Consider the following 15,498-nt stretch of genomic DNA (forward strand, 5'->3'; position numbering starts at 1 on the left):
GGTATCATGCCAAGCTATAAAAACAAAAGTTCAAGTCATCTTCACCTGGTTATGTTTTGCAGGATGAAGGCAACAGAAACAACTGTAAGGACACCCATGAAAGATTTAAAAACAAGTTTAATCTAAATACATTTCCCACAAAATGAAAGAAAGCTATTAAAACATAGGCCAGTCATCAGATATTGTATAATGCTGAGATTAAATAAATATTGCTGAAGTGACAGAAGTCAAAGGGATTAAAGGTTTCACTGACACGCTTGCCACCAACTGACTTGACATAACAAGTGAGTTATAATAGTAAGGAACAACAACTGAGGTGAAGGAGAATCCACAGATTTAACATCCATCTTACTGGCTTTTAGTGATTCCCATTAACACATTTGTTATTTCTAACATACTTCTAAAGTAAAAATAAACATTCTGATTGATGCCTATTTTAGTGCTCAGGGGTGGGGATTCAGGCTCCCAGAGCTAAGAAGTTAGTTTAAAAATAGTGCTTTGTCCCTGTACTTTTATGGAAGTGGGATTTCCTTTCATTCTTGTGATGGCAGCAGTAACTCTGTTTACTGTGCTGCACATAACTTAAAGGAGTTCCTAACATACTGTACTAGTGTCATATATCAGGGACTCCTTGGTCAGCATAGTGATGTAAACTAACCTTTCATTTCCCAATATGAGTCTTTTATTACTACTACAAATGTGTTACTTATTTGATATTGGTTTGTATAGTTTTCTGCTTAATATTTCATAGATATTAAGATACAGATATAAGATATAGATATAAATATGTAACGATCGAAGTGCACTTATGTGGATTTCTACCTCACAAATTTTGCAAGCAAGGAATATTCTACTGTGAATTTCTGCTATTACATTTATATATATATATTAGGAAATAGCTGTGGTATTCAGTTTTCTTGCAAATGAATGAAATTATCTATATTTCTTAACTGCAAAGAATTTTCAGCAAGCACAAACTGCTTCAGTTTTCTACAAGTAAGATTTTAGACTTCTTACATTTTATCATGTAACAACTAAATGAACTCTCAGATGCATGTATTTATAAAATGTAAACATAATTCATAGATATTACTATTTAAATGTAAGTCTACACTGGAGGAAATAAACGTAATGAATAATTATGCTGCCTTGTCAATTTAACAGAAGGAATTCTTAAATAACTAGTCGTGGGGTGCTTATTCATTTGTTTTTATTCACTCTAAGAATTTGATGTAGCTTTTAGCAGATTTCAAACAACCATGTAGCATAGTTATAAACCAAGGAATCAAGCTCAGCAATGAGAAACAACTAACACATGGGTAAAACAGCACTGTAAAGGGTAAAAGGACAATACTGTTATATAGACAAAGAAACAAAGATTACTTACCAGTTCAACTCTTCCAAAACCTCCAACTCCAAGTGTGTCAATGATGTTGAAATCAGACAGTTTCAGGTTGGCGAAGAAGGCAGCTTCGGCTTCATATCTGGATTTTTTTATGCGAAAAAATGGAAATTTCTTAGAGGTGCAAACATGAGTACTGTGTAATACTGTACCCGAATGGTATGAGTGTGGAACTGGGTTTACCTGCTTAATTTCCATCTTGTCTCTTAAAGTCAATGTTTGTTCACACTCATAGCTTTGTTGGTCCCAACTATATACTACATCTATTTGCACTTTTTTCAAAGCAGGTAAAACAAACATACCTACTGTATGTTGATAATGCAAATTTTTGTACTGTAACTCAATTCCAACTATCAACTGAATGCTACATTTTGACACCTTCTATTAATCTTCTTGTGCAGAGTGTTTTTTGCCTTTTAGTATTTTTGGAAGATAAAGTCGCTTATGTGAGTTTCCCTTATCCACAGGCTAGCAGCAGTTTCTATAAATGTTTATTGAAAGTGGCAAGATCATTAAGTCTCTGGAGAGAAATCACAGCCAGGTTTTATGAAATCAGATCCGATAAGATGAGGACTGGTTTTCAGTGTCTGAAATGAATGACTTCAGACACATATTATCCTTCCTAAAGGAGCATCTTCACTTCTTTTACACTTATAAGTTTACTTGGAGTAAAAATTCCATCCTAGTTGTCCCAAAGTCCAGACGCTGTTTTTCCTGCGTACAACTGGCTCATAATAAAACTGAGCCAGCATGCAAATCTGACACATGCAAGTCTGCCAAAATAAGCTTCCCATGAATATACTCATGAATATGAATCCCTTAAAATATCTCCTTGTTGAGGTGTATGGTATTTTTAGAAAAGTTCAGAGGGAAAATGGATGAACAGGATCCACCCACTGAATGAAGTTTGCCTTTCAGCTGCCAAAAAAATCTCCAGTGCATGTGCAGAGTCATGCGTAACCTTTGATCTTCAGAAACACAGAATGTATATTAACACAGTACTGCCAGGCTTCTGAACATCAGCACACAAGGTGGGGACTCTTTTGAGAGGTTACGAATATAAAATATTTAATGCATTTTTTTCATTAAACAGCTTCTTCACCCTAACACAATAAAGTGAGTAGACTTCATGTGGGCATGTGATTTTTCTTATGATACAGTTGAGATAAAATTCATAGTACTACTAATGGCTATATACTATACATATATCAGTCTATATATCTTTTAAATGTAGCAAATCTATCTAATCTCTTCTGCCTATCACTTTGTAACCTAATCTAATCTGATAGTGATATGTAGCTGATTTACTCTCACCCTATTCTCTTCAAACCATGGTTCTTTATTCTTTTTAAAAGTGATAGGACATTGTGAAGGGAGCAGGTAGAGCAGAAAACCTGTTTGAAAGTAACAAAGCAGAAGAAAAAGAGCTGTAAGGAAAGGACAAAGGTTGGAGTGACCATAAAAAACAAATGAAAATGTAATACAAGGCAATCCTACCCTGTGGGTTCTGATGACAAATTAATTGAGTTTTACTTTATTATTTATACTGTCATCAGATCCTGTCAATAACCTTGTACCTGTAGCCACAGCAGTCTGGCTGCATCTGATTTTGGAGACTAATGAGTGCTGAGCCAGTTTAGTACTTGGAACAACCTTGTATGACATGTTTGCTTATTGATTGTTCTTTACTAACCATGATGTGTATATTAAAATGGAAACAGAAAAGCTAGGTGCTATTAAATGAAAGACCTACTTACAAATCCCCTTCTAAATTACAAAAAACAAAATACTGAGGCCAAATTCTGTCCTGATTTATATATATACGTATATATGTGTACATATATATGTACATATATATGTATACGTGTGTATATATATATATTATATTATTATTATATATATCATATATACATATATATGCACACACACACACACACACACACACACATATACATATAATGTCTTAAAATAACTAAAGCCAACATGAAGTAACTTTTTTGAAGTTAGTTACCAGATCTACCAGCTGTAATGAGAGAATTTGGGCCCATAAAAGAATATCAGAGCAGAGTATCTGGCCCCTGCCTGTCAAAGATATGCATTGGGCTTTTAGCTGCATGTTACCTTTAAGAGGTCACAAAACCCAACCTTTAGAAACCTGACATTATATCTATTATAACATTTAAACTAAAATATGAGACCTAGAAAACTGCTGTTCATCCCATAGCTCAGGAATCACTCCACATCCCCAGTGATCTGTAAAACTCAGGATATAACTTCAATTCAATTTCTTCTTTATGCATTGTCATTAATTTATGTACTACTTTCTAAATCAAGAAACAGCAAGATCTTGGAATGTGCTCTCCTGCTCAGAAAGTGCTTCATTCACACTACTTAATGCAAGCAGCAGAAAAAACACTTTGCATTCAAACAGTTCTTTCTTTCTACAAGGTTAGATATGATTTCTCAATTTAATAAAAAAAGAGCAGAGTCTTATTCTTTCATGTGAGAGTTAGCCTGTAATGATTCCAAAGTTACGCTCCAAAGTGCATTTAGCTGTAAAGGATTAAAAGAGGAATTAAATGAATTTAAGAATATAAATAAATACAAAAATTGAATATTGTACGTATTCAGGGGCATGAACTGGTCTGGGGTATGTCAAAGAATGAACAGCTGTTGTAGATGACATCTAGGTCAATGGAGAATCAAAAGGGACAGGACAAAACAAGAGCAGAACATTTACTAGCCATGCCCCAAAACAGCCTAGTATATGGTTTAAGCTGAAATAACTCAAGGTGCCTTGCAACAAATAGGCATACCATAGACCACTGTTGGACATATTTCTTATTGGTTTCACCGTGCAGATTTTAACATCTTTTCCTCTGACAAAAAACACTGAGGTGTTGTGAGGGAGGAAGTTATATTCTAAATAGTGAGCCTTGTTCATGGAGCCCCTAGGTGTTTTGAGCTAGTTATGATCCTTTAGACCTGGGCTGTTGACTTTACTAGTTTAACAGACTAATGAATGTGTACTTGTATAATGAAGAAATCTCAGAAAAGTTTTGAAGTGTGGTTCAGTATCCAAAGATATGTATACCTATCTGATCATTACTTGAAATCACTGGGTGCATTCTAATGAGTTCACACATGCAGGGACATGCGTTTCTCATGGGACAAATAACAGTGGCACATATTTGTGCCACTTCTTTTTGTCCCAGGGCATGCCCCTGCACACGTATTCCCGTACATAGCAAAATGGCCTGGGTGGGGTAGGGGAGGTTGGGGCCAGCACAGGTGCTGGCTCCAGCAGCCTTACGTGAGGTCCTGAGGTCTTCCCGGGGCAGCAGCAGCACCACCAAGCTGGCCACTTGGAGCCTGGCCAGTAGTCAGAGAATGCCTCTGGCTGGCCAGATTACATTTTTGGTGGCACACGTTGCTGCTGTATGTGCCATGCTGCTTGTTTTTAGCAGCGGGGTTTTTTGGCAACGGGTTTGAGGCACTGCAAACCACACGTGTGCGCTCATTGGGATGTGCCCACTGAAGGGAAGTTTGCAGCATAGAGGAAAAATGTCACACCAAGGATATTGTTGAGTTTGTATACCTATGTACACTTTCTAACTCAGAAACGTCTAGTGAAGATGCTGTGGAGTCACCTTCAATGGCTGTTCTCACACTGGCGAATGCGTCTAGGGGGTGACTATGGGGAAATAGCCCTGGAGTGAATTTGCCAGGGTATTTCCAGGTTTGGAATGTACAAGCAGGACTGGGTGGGTGCAGAGCATCTCTCATGGGACAGACTGCTCCCCCAGTGCAGACATGGCTGAAATTCTTAATCTGGATAGCAATCCTCTGCATCTGAAACAGATGGGCTGCACTGAAATTTTGTAACTTTTTGCTTCAAGTTGGATGAGAAACATTTAAAAGACTGCCATTCTGATGGTATTTCAAAATTTTTATTTCCCGTCCCAGGAACCTCCTACAGAGCAGAGGGGGAAGACAATGAGAAATGAAAATGCAAAAGAAAATTAACTGTCTTTTCAAATAACACCTTATTCTTCATGTATCAACAGTACACATCGGGCTTGGGGTAGAATCCTGGGCCTGGTTGAAGTAAATGGGATTTTTTTTCTATTAGAGAATAAGCAATTTCATTAAAGAATTCACTTGGTTGGAAAGAAATGAGCTCAAATAACTTTTCAACTCGAATATATTTTTACTTTAAAAGAGATTTTTCAAGAATGAAGGCTGGCATTTTAACAAGAAGATAAAGGGAGGGCATCATTTATGAATTTCAATCCAAGCTGAATGCACAACTCCCTCACGATTCCTTAATCAAAGTACTACATTTATGTTTTAGCTAATAGAAGATATGTCTTTATCAAATGTATACATCTAGTTGATATAATGAACATGTTTAATCTGTTTGCATATAGACTGCAGAAGGAAAAGTATTCAAATTAAGCTCACACATTAGTAGTTCAGGTTTGTTTGTGACAAAACTTTACACTTGTTCTCCTAAGATTTTAACAATTTAACCAACTTACTGTATTGAAATCTTTTGTCTTTTGCTATTTCTGTTTTACTCCAATGAGTACCAGAAAAGAGGCTTTTCCTAGTTCTTGGTGTGGCAGATTTAGGACTCAGATCTAAACTCCATCTCCCCCCTCCAAAATTCAAAGAGCGTCAATGTTAATGTCCTGATGTTGCACCATTTTGGGCAAGTCTACACATTCATTAATACACCGTAGTTACTGTGCAGTAAATTTTGTACTTGTATAATCAGTATCTGGCGTTACCATGCAGTAGCACAGTGCATGCCTTTTTAGTGATGCTACTGCACAGTACCCTAATAATACTGCACAGTGGCATATTAGCACTCTTACTGCTGTGACAGTTGTGCAGTATTATTAGGTTATTGTGCAGTTAGCAACTTGTGTAGGTGTGGCCATTTAGTGTTTATATAAGTTATATATTAAAATGAAGGTTTGCAATAGGTTTTACCCTATAGGTTGTTCTCATGCAGAACCACAACTGAATAGAATTCCCTTTATTTTCAAAGAACAGCTAGTGAATCAAGCTATAAGTATTTGGGCAATGCAAGTTATGCAGGGAGGTGGTGGTGAGGAAAACATTTGGCTTTTTGGTATGCCAGAACGTCCATTTCCCAACTATTTAAATAATATATTAGTGCACAGAAAAATTATTTGAATGCATTTCAGACCTGTTTTAAACATTATTCACCTAAAAGGCACAACAATCTTAATCACTTAGACACCAAAAAGAACAAATGAAAAAATGACATGTGCAGAGATTTGTAATTACTCTGCCTTAGTTTTACTAAGCTAGCTCATGATTCTTAGTAAATGAACTAAACGTGTTGGGAAACATTAGACATCTGTTACTAAGCAGTCATTTCCAATACAAAACTTGGCTTCATTCCATCTTGGACACTGCCAACTAGATGTAAATTGTAATCAATTGAGAGCAAATAATAAACTCACTAGGCGCATCTACATGTGACGCTATGTCACCATAGCAACACACTACAGCAATGTAGCATCAGTGGGTATAAACTATGATGCCACAGCTACGTCACTATAGCAACGCACTCCTTCATTACAGCTCATTGCTACGGTGATGTAGCGGCTAAAAATAATTATGCACCACCAGCATGATACAGTACGGGTTGTTACCGCGCCAAAAGGAAGTACTAAATGACAGTGCAATAACAATGGCACTGTAGAGGCATGTGTAGACATGCCCACTAAAAATAATACAATTATAACTATTTTAAAAAATAATTTCAGAGCCTTTTTCAATAATATGTTAATTCTTTAATAGCTTTTTGCTAGATTTTACATTTAATTTTATTGGCCACCTGAATTGCTCTAAATTTTAGTTGGTGACAATACTATTTTGCAAAACAGATGTTGGATTGTTTGCAGAATTCTAAAATAAAATAGTTCATAATACCTGGACAACTGTTCGAGTCAGGTCTATAGTAAGTCACACATAATGAGGTTAGAGATCTCAACCTATGTAGTTGGCTGATAACACTACTGAAAAAGCAAAGTATATTTCTAAACAATTAACACTGCTTGCTCAGAAAGGGGCCAGAACTGCAATAAACTGGGTCATGATTGAGACACGTTGGTGGGACTTGTATAGAATGTAGCAAAGTGCTTACCTGTATTTGTTCTGGCTCTAGCCGCCAACTTGCATTTTAATGGGAAATTATGTTCCACTCATCTTAATAAACAAAGATGTAGTTTTAATCCATCCCTTTCTTACTAATGCTTAACAATAATATTGACCCTCTATGTGAGTACTCTGCTTTAATGAATATTGAATTCTTTAGCCAATTTATGATAAAGTAAAACCAAAATATCTTTATTCTTTACCTGGTGACAATATATACCTCAAATTCAGTAGAAATGAAATTGATTTAAATTCTGGTGTGCTTTACCACTTACTGGTGATTTTTATGTATTTTAAACAAAAGATTCTGTAGTGTGGCATTCTTGCAGAAAACCATATTAATATGTTGCTACTAGAATTACTTTTATATAAGTTGAACAAAATTAGACCTAGAGGAATTTGTTAGGGCCAGGAGGGGACTGATACAAAACAAATGATTTGCTTCAGAGTTAAAAGTTATACCTATTAATCTCTCCCACAAATGAAATCCTGGTCTTATTGAAGCCAACGATTAAACTCCTACTGACTTCAATGAGGATGGTTACTGAAGCCTAAGATCATTCTTAAAGCTAGGAAGATACTTAAGCTGCAAGCTCCTTTAAACATTTGATTTTCTCCCCATTCCCTTTGATGGGACAAGTCATACACTTAAAGTTAAGTGGGGAGTAATTTATGTGGTGGGTCAGTACATTTTTTATTATGACAAATATATCTAGAGTGTCTGTCCTTGATTATATTAAACAACATCCAGTCAACTCCCATACCACAACATTTTTTGAATGCAGTTCTATCTTGAATTATGTAATGAATATTTGCCAGCAGTGATAATACTGAGCCTGCTGTTTTAGGGAAAGTAATAAGTTAAAGGTAATAAACTGGTTTAAATTAGATAACAATGCTTTTAGGTGATGAAGCTGTAACTTGTAAAATTTTAAAAGAAACTCTAGGGAAACAATTCTTAACACCACCTAGATAATTTTTTCACTTTATTATTTTTTTCTATATGGCTTTGGCACATAATATATTTATACATGATAAATTACAGAAGCTGGTGTCTTCTCATGACTTAAAATGGCCACAACAATACACTTGGAACTGGGGACATAAGTTATTTTCTAAACTAGATTTGTTTGTATCAGCTGGAAAATGGAAGTTCAGTTCCAAGTATTTAGAACAGAATATACACATATACATTAATTCAAGCACAGTTAGTACTCATCTTTGTAAACAATATAAATAAGCAAGAGCAACGAGTGATAGGTAGAATTATTTTTCCCATTCTTACTGTCACAGAATCCAAACCTTTTTCTTTTCTTTTGTTCTTCTTTTTTTAATGCAGACATAGGTTTTATTTTAAAGGTCAAATTCACATACTTTTATTCTCACTGTGTGACTTGCCTTCAGGCAATATGAAATTTATGAATGAACATATGGGCAAAAGCAAAAAAAGTAAACTTCTCATGTCAGTTCTGCGTGAGATCCTTACCTGCAGCTATGCCCTGTTTGTGTGGGAGACAGAAGATAAATCACCTTGCTCTTAGCCACATTCTGGCAATAGTCAGAAGTACAGTAGATTGACAGAACATACTACAATCAGCATGATGCAGAGCCTGGAAATGCCTGTAAGCAGATCGTCAGAGGCATGTATGCCAAATCTGCGTGTTTCTTTGTAAGACTGAACAGCTGCAGATGCTGGTTGTTCTCTCAAAACTTCCACCCTAAGTGTTGACACAGTTTATCTTCTAGAATTTGCTCAGTGGCTCACAGTTAGCTTCAACGATGAGCTCCACTTGGGTTTGGACTGAGGAGATGTTATTTACTGGACCTCTGTAGAACCAGAACCACGTAAAGGATAATAACTATATTACTTTTTAAGGGCTCAGTCCTGCAAAGTGATGAGCACCCTGAACTCTCTCTAGATCTAATAGTATTTAAAGACACTCAGCACTTAATTATCATCAGGTTCAGTGTAGCTGGACTGGTTTTGCCAGAGAAAGACAGAAAACAGCAACAGTCTGACTTTCCTCCATAGAACCCTTATGTGAAAATGCTGTGTTTTGTCTCTCCCACCATCGTTTTAGAAGCTCCCTCATAAGAACATAAATGCCATACTGGGTCAGACCAATGGTCCATCTAGCCCAGTATCCTTTTTCCAACTGTGGCAGAAGTGGATGCTATACAGGGAGAACATCGAACTGGATATCTCTAGAATTATCTATCCCCTATTCAATACCCTCCCTGGCATCTGCCATTTATTAGGTTAGAGATGCCAGATATCATCTCCAACATCTCTTAACTCAAAAATGCCCCTTCACTTTGAGTTACAACCCTTCTGTCCCCAAAAAGACACTTTTAAAAAACAGTCCTGTTCTTCAGCTATTTTATGGACAAATACATAGTATTACAGAAAAGGCTGTATTCATATTTATGTTCCATCCAAATACTATTTTATTACCTACTAATACAGTTTCACAAAATCATATTGGGATTCCTCTGTTTTAGTGAAAGACAGAAGTATTTTGATGAGATTCCAAACTGTTGTATAAAAATAGTGGTACAATGAGATTTTGACTTTCTACAGGATTTTACTTTTTGCTGCTACAGCTCTCAGTGCTGCTAACCAGAAGGAACTTGCTTGTTCTTTCCATGATTCTGAAGAGAGTTCTCTGCTCTTTCTACATGCACATGGAACAGAAGTATATCCTGAAATATTTTCTGTACTGTATTTGCTGTTCTAGTGTTAACTCATATCTGCAGGTGACAGGTAGCAGCAGCAGCTGAAATAAAAAGTAGTTTTTTTACTTCATAAAAAAGCAACAGATGAAGATCTACTGAACTCCCCATATAGTAACAAGGAGAGGAAAGAAAAAAAAAAGCAGAGATTATCATATTACTCTTATACCCTAATCTTGCTTTTCCTATATAATAATACTAAAAAAAGAAATAAAGAAAGCATACATATAGTTTGAGAAAAAATAATATAAAGAAGAGGACTATAACCTTTCCTTAGTTCAGGTCTCCTTTTTTTCCAGACCAGGATCCTTCTGAGGTCAGCAGTGCAGTGGCTTTAATTCCTGGTTTAGCTGCTACCACTTCATTTTACCCATTTTACTTTCTACTGAAAATCCAAATCAGAGAGATTATATTTGGCTTTTTAAATGCAATGCAAAATGAGATGCTTGTTTGTGGCAACTATGCAATTGAAAAATCACACCTGAACAATTACAGTAAAAAGAAAGGCCATCTTTTCAAGTTAATATCGCTGAGGCTATGACTTTTGATTTTACCTAGTTGCGATGTACTTGCCTTTTATGAATTCCAAAACAGGAGACATTTCATACCTCCTGGTTTAGATTTTCTAACAGAAAGTGAACATTTGAGTTGCAGCTAAAACAGACATTAAAGCTATGGCATCGCTAACTTCCTCTGGAAGGGGAAGGAGATCTGAAATCAAAAACATAGAGTTAAAAACTAACAGAGAAATATATTGTTTTTTCACTAGAAAATATTTACTCAGTAAGTAGTATCATTAAATAATATATATGTAATTTCTAGAGCCACAACTTGTTATAATGATTTCAGTTTCATTATAAACATTTAGCTGGTCCAAACTTGGAATTGCTGTTCTGTGGGAGATGTTGACGTCGCAAAATTTGTTTTCATTCCAATTTGGAGCAAACATTAACACTTCCCCCACAAAATGATAATTTTGTAAAAGATTCATTTAGAAAATTGCATATCTGTACCTTTTTGAAACCTCATTTCAAAAATATATTTTTTATTTTTAAATATAGTTTATTTCATTTATTTTTATTTTATATTATTTGTATTAGTTTTACATAATTTCATGATGTTAGTAGTGCAGAAGTAGCTTACACTCTGATATGTCACACTTCATTACTACTACTGCCATGGTGTGGTACTACTACAACTGACATGACATAATACATATTTGAAAATGTTCTATTTGATTTTATTTTATTATTATACAATTTTAAAAATAATGACAGCTGCCACTTAGAACTGATTTAAATATCATAATATATTTTCTAGAACCAAGTGGGTCTTGTACATGTTGAAATGAAACAATCTGACACTTAGGACAAGACTGTAAAATAAGTCTTCAGTACAAGACTTAGACAAGCAGTTATTTTCAATATCCTAAGAATAGTCTAGGTAAATGATTCAAGGCTAATACAGCAATCCTGTTATCTGAAGATGATATTAAACATTTTTTTTCTGACAAAAAATACATTCTGACAAATGTTTATGATTAGCTTTAACCTGTTGCACTAAGGATAATTTCCAGGGACTAGAGCCCATAAGGTAGGATTGTGGACACTTTACAGTGGTAAGGCTAGCACAAAAAGACAAGTTTCCTGGAGCATGTATTAAGTTTCAGTCTTGTCCAAAATATTATTTACATCTTTGTAAAGTATCTACTGTTTAGAATGGTACTGAAACAATTCCATGTGCATGTACCATACAAACAGACAAAACATTATTGACAGTTTTGGGGTACTTGCTTTGTTTTCGTTTTACAGAAAGGGTTGAGGAAGTCCAGTAGGCCTTTTACTAGAGTTATTTCCATCACTGGATACTGTTAAAGAATCTCTAAAGAATATCTAACCTGGCAATAGATAGATCATAAAGGCCAAAGGGGATCTTTCCATTGATTTCAGTTATAGAATGAAGTAAAAACTGTTTTTGTTTGTTTGTTTGTTTGGTTGGTTGGTTGGTTGGTTGGTAGGAAAGTCTGGAAACACTGAAAAAAAAATTTCAAATCTCCTATGAAACAACAGTTAAAAAATAAGGACAAAAATCAGGTTGAAAAATTAATTTCTGTTAAAACTGAATTCTGATTTATGTTAATTTTATATGATGTAACATAAAATAAAAAACACTGAAATGTCATTTCAAAATAGAAAATGGAAAATAGAAAGCTTTGGTTTTCAAATGAACATGCTTCCAGGAAATATTTTATTTTTGATAAATTTGGATTTTCCTGACAAAAATATTCCAACCACCATCTAGGAAGTAAATTGAGAGGAACAGACTAGACCCTGCAGACTGCTGGACTGAAGAACACTATGCTCAAAAGACATCACTAGCAGCTGGCTGGGAGAGAGACTGTTTTATTAGAATCCTCAGAATCATTTCTATGCCAGTGACTTGCCCTTATTGCTGTCACTGCTATCACTTTCTTCTCAGTGATGGTTTTAAACATTCTCAAGTGAGCCATTACTCCTGGCTGCAAAACAATAGATATTTTGCACACTGGATCTTTATATTACATTTAAGCATTGATGCTCTGGCTACACCTAGCCTCTACTCTCTACAGAGAGAGAGAGAGAATTAATGAGCTTCGTTTCAACAAGAATGCAGAATTAGACTGACATTGCAGAACTAAAAAATAGGCACATCTCAGGGAGAAAGCTTATTGTACAGATGATGAGAATAAATCAAGATCACAGCACTATCATTTTGGTTTTCTGAACTTTAGTATTGCAGTGATCAACAAGATCAAGGCCTTAATGTCCTTTCCCATCTCATCTCTACTTATATACCCTGCTGTGTCTAGCTTCCTGCAATCAGGGACCGTGAAAAATGTCTTACATTTGAAGGCTTGTCTAACTTTATCCCAGCTATATCATTGGTCCAATAAAAGATATCACCCTAAGAAATCCTGACCTCTTGCATAACTTCTGGACCATCACAGCTACAACATCACTCTCATGAATGATGCATGCCCCTGGTGGCTGGGGGGGCATGGCAGCAGCGAGAGCGTGGTGGCAGTAAGCGGGGGATCTCCCGCAGACACCGCTGGACCTGTCAGTGGAAGGGGGGCCAAGCACCCACCAAGGGTCGGTGACCAGTCACAGCCAACAGCAGCAGCCAGCAGGGATTGCAGGCTGCTCACACATGTCACCAGCGGTGTCAGCGGTGGGGTGGTGAGCAGTGACCACCTGCAGGCATGGCCAACAGTGTTGGTGGTGCCTTTTTGTAGGGGGTGCATCGCCATGCTCAGAGGCTGCATGTGCACCTGCGTGCACCCGCTACGCATCACCCCTGAGCACTCGTATGCTACCTTACATACCAACAGCAGTATAACCAAGCAATCCTTTTGGCTTAAAAAACAGTAGATGGAGGTGAGGGGGGAACAGAGTCTGGGATTTTCTCCAAGAGCAGTCTCACTTATCCTCTCAGGAGCCTAGCTTAAGATTTACCTCATTCTTTGCTTACCCTGTTCCCACCTATCTCTCTACCTCCCAGGTTCCCTTTTACCAGTTTGTTCTCCCTACAGCCTAGGCCAACAGTGCACTGGGCACATCAGGCTTCCTCAGTGATGCTGCTAAGTGTAGCAGGAATCAAAGGGAAGGGAGTGGTGATGGCTAGAAAATGGAAGGTTTGCTTTTAGGAATTGGCTCATAGATAAAGTAGATATTGCATTAGAATAATGGTCTAGGGGAATAGCAAGTATTAATTGGTTTCTAAAAGCCTGCTTGTGACACAGTTTCCTTCAAGGCCTACTATGTCTGGAACCAGCAGACCCCATGTCTGAGGTCAACGAACAAGCAGGCATACACTAGCTAGAAAACTGAAAACATGTACCACACTGTTCCATAACATGAGATAAGGGATTCTACCACATTGGCCTGGTCACAGTGATCACCTGTGTAGTCCTTGCAATTTCTGGTTTCAGTGGATGGATGAAATTAAGACACCAGGAAATAACCAAATTAAGATGCATGCATGTAATGGGTTTGTTGGAACAAAGGAATATGCTGACACGACAGAACGTGGACAATATGATGACCGCAGGGAAAACAGTCAATGATGTCCAGGAATGAAGAGTCATCAGACGAGGAAAAGGATACAAAAGGAGGGATTTCAGAGCAGGAAAGGGTCCCAAAGAAGGGAACCCGAGACCACCATGGACAGAGAGCACTCCACTAGCCCATCTCACCCACCACACTGTTGTGGGTGTGGGGGTGGGGGGATCAACCCTTGACCTCCAGGCTGCTGACATCTGACATTCAAGAAAGAACCACAGGGTGAAGCTTGAGTACTGGCCACACATACTTTCCCTCCGTGACAGACCTAGGAGTGGTAGTTATAGAATCAGGGAAGTTATTTTGTTTGCTTTGCTTGTGTTATTTTTATTTGCTATCACTGTATATCAATAAAATTTGCCTATTATCAAATGGAGAAATCATAGTCAGTCTGAGGGGTTGGGTCCCCCTGGAACAAGGTATCTGGGTCATAAATCCAGTACCAACAGTGGGGGGAGAGGGGGTCTATGCCACAGCGTTCCCTGTGGATCTATTCCTGGACAGGTCTACTAGTACTTGTTGCCAAATGCTGTGTACAGTTGCTAAATCTATTCCTACTATACTGACTGGAGTTGATAAACCACTATTAATATTAAATACTGCCTTACACCCACAAGTTAGGTTCTTTTCTCTTTACCACTCATTGCTGCAGCTCTGTGGCAGCATCCTTTGGGAAGAGAGGAAGCCTGCAGATGGACAGAGCAAGGAAGCAAAACAGAATTAGCCAGGGTTCTGACAATGGGATCAGCGTTAGTGTGGTGATGCTCAGTGAGTAAAACTTGTTTAATTTGATCATGGCTACTCCTGAAAATCTCAAAAAAATAATACTGCAGACAATTATGGTGGTAATGCATTAAGCTCTCCATTGCTCCTGAGGTTTTTCTTCTCTGTACTTAATGTGTGCATGTGAAAAAATATTTGAAGGATATGGCTCCAATTTCTACAGAAAATAATCTTTAGCAAATAGGATTAAAGGAAATCTTTATCCCTTCAGATGGATAAAGATTTATTTGAAGAACAATATTATTTATCTTAGGCGTGCATGAAAAAGCATCTACATGTAAAAGA

The 15,498-nt window shown here is 37.0% G+C and overlaps 1 protein-coding gene across 3 annotated transcripts in view; it reads right to left on the reverse strand.

Annotated features, from left to right (window-relative positions):
- The window catches only part of PRKG1 (protein kinase cGMP-dependent 1), a 1,124,099-nt gene that overhangs the window by 59,174 nt on the left and 1,049,427 nt on the right, over positions 1 to 15,498 (reverse strand). For all 3 annotated transcript variants that reach the window (XM_019484295.2, XM_019484294.2, XM_059729934.1), the window contains exon 10: positions 1,388 to 1,484. In XM_019484295.2, the coding sequence (XP_019339840.1) occupies positions 1,388 to 1,484 (97 nt within the window). The remainder of the gene's footprint in view (positions 1 to 1,387; positions 1,485 to 15,498) is intronic.

This window comes from Alligator mississippiensis, chromosome 6 (assembly GCF_030867095.1).
Source record: "Alligator mississippiensis isolate rAllMis1 chromosome 6, rAllMis1, whole genome shotgun sequence".
In the NCBI taxonomy this organism is placed as follows: Eukaryota; Metazoa; Chordata; order Crocodylia; family Alligatoridae; genus Alligator; species Alligator mississippiensis.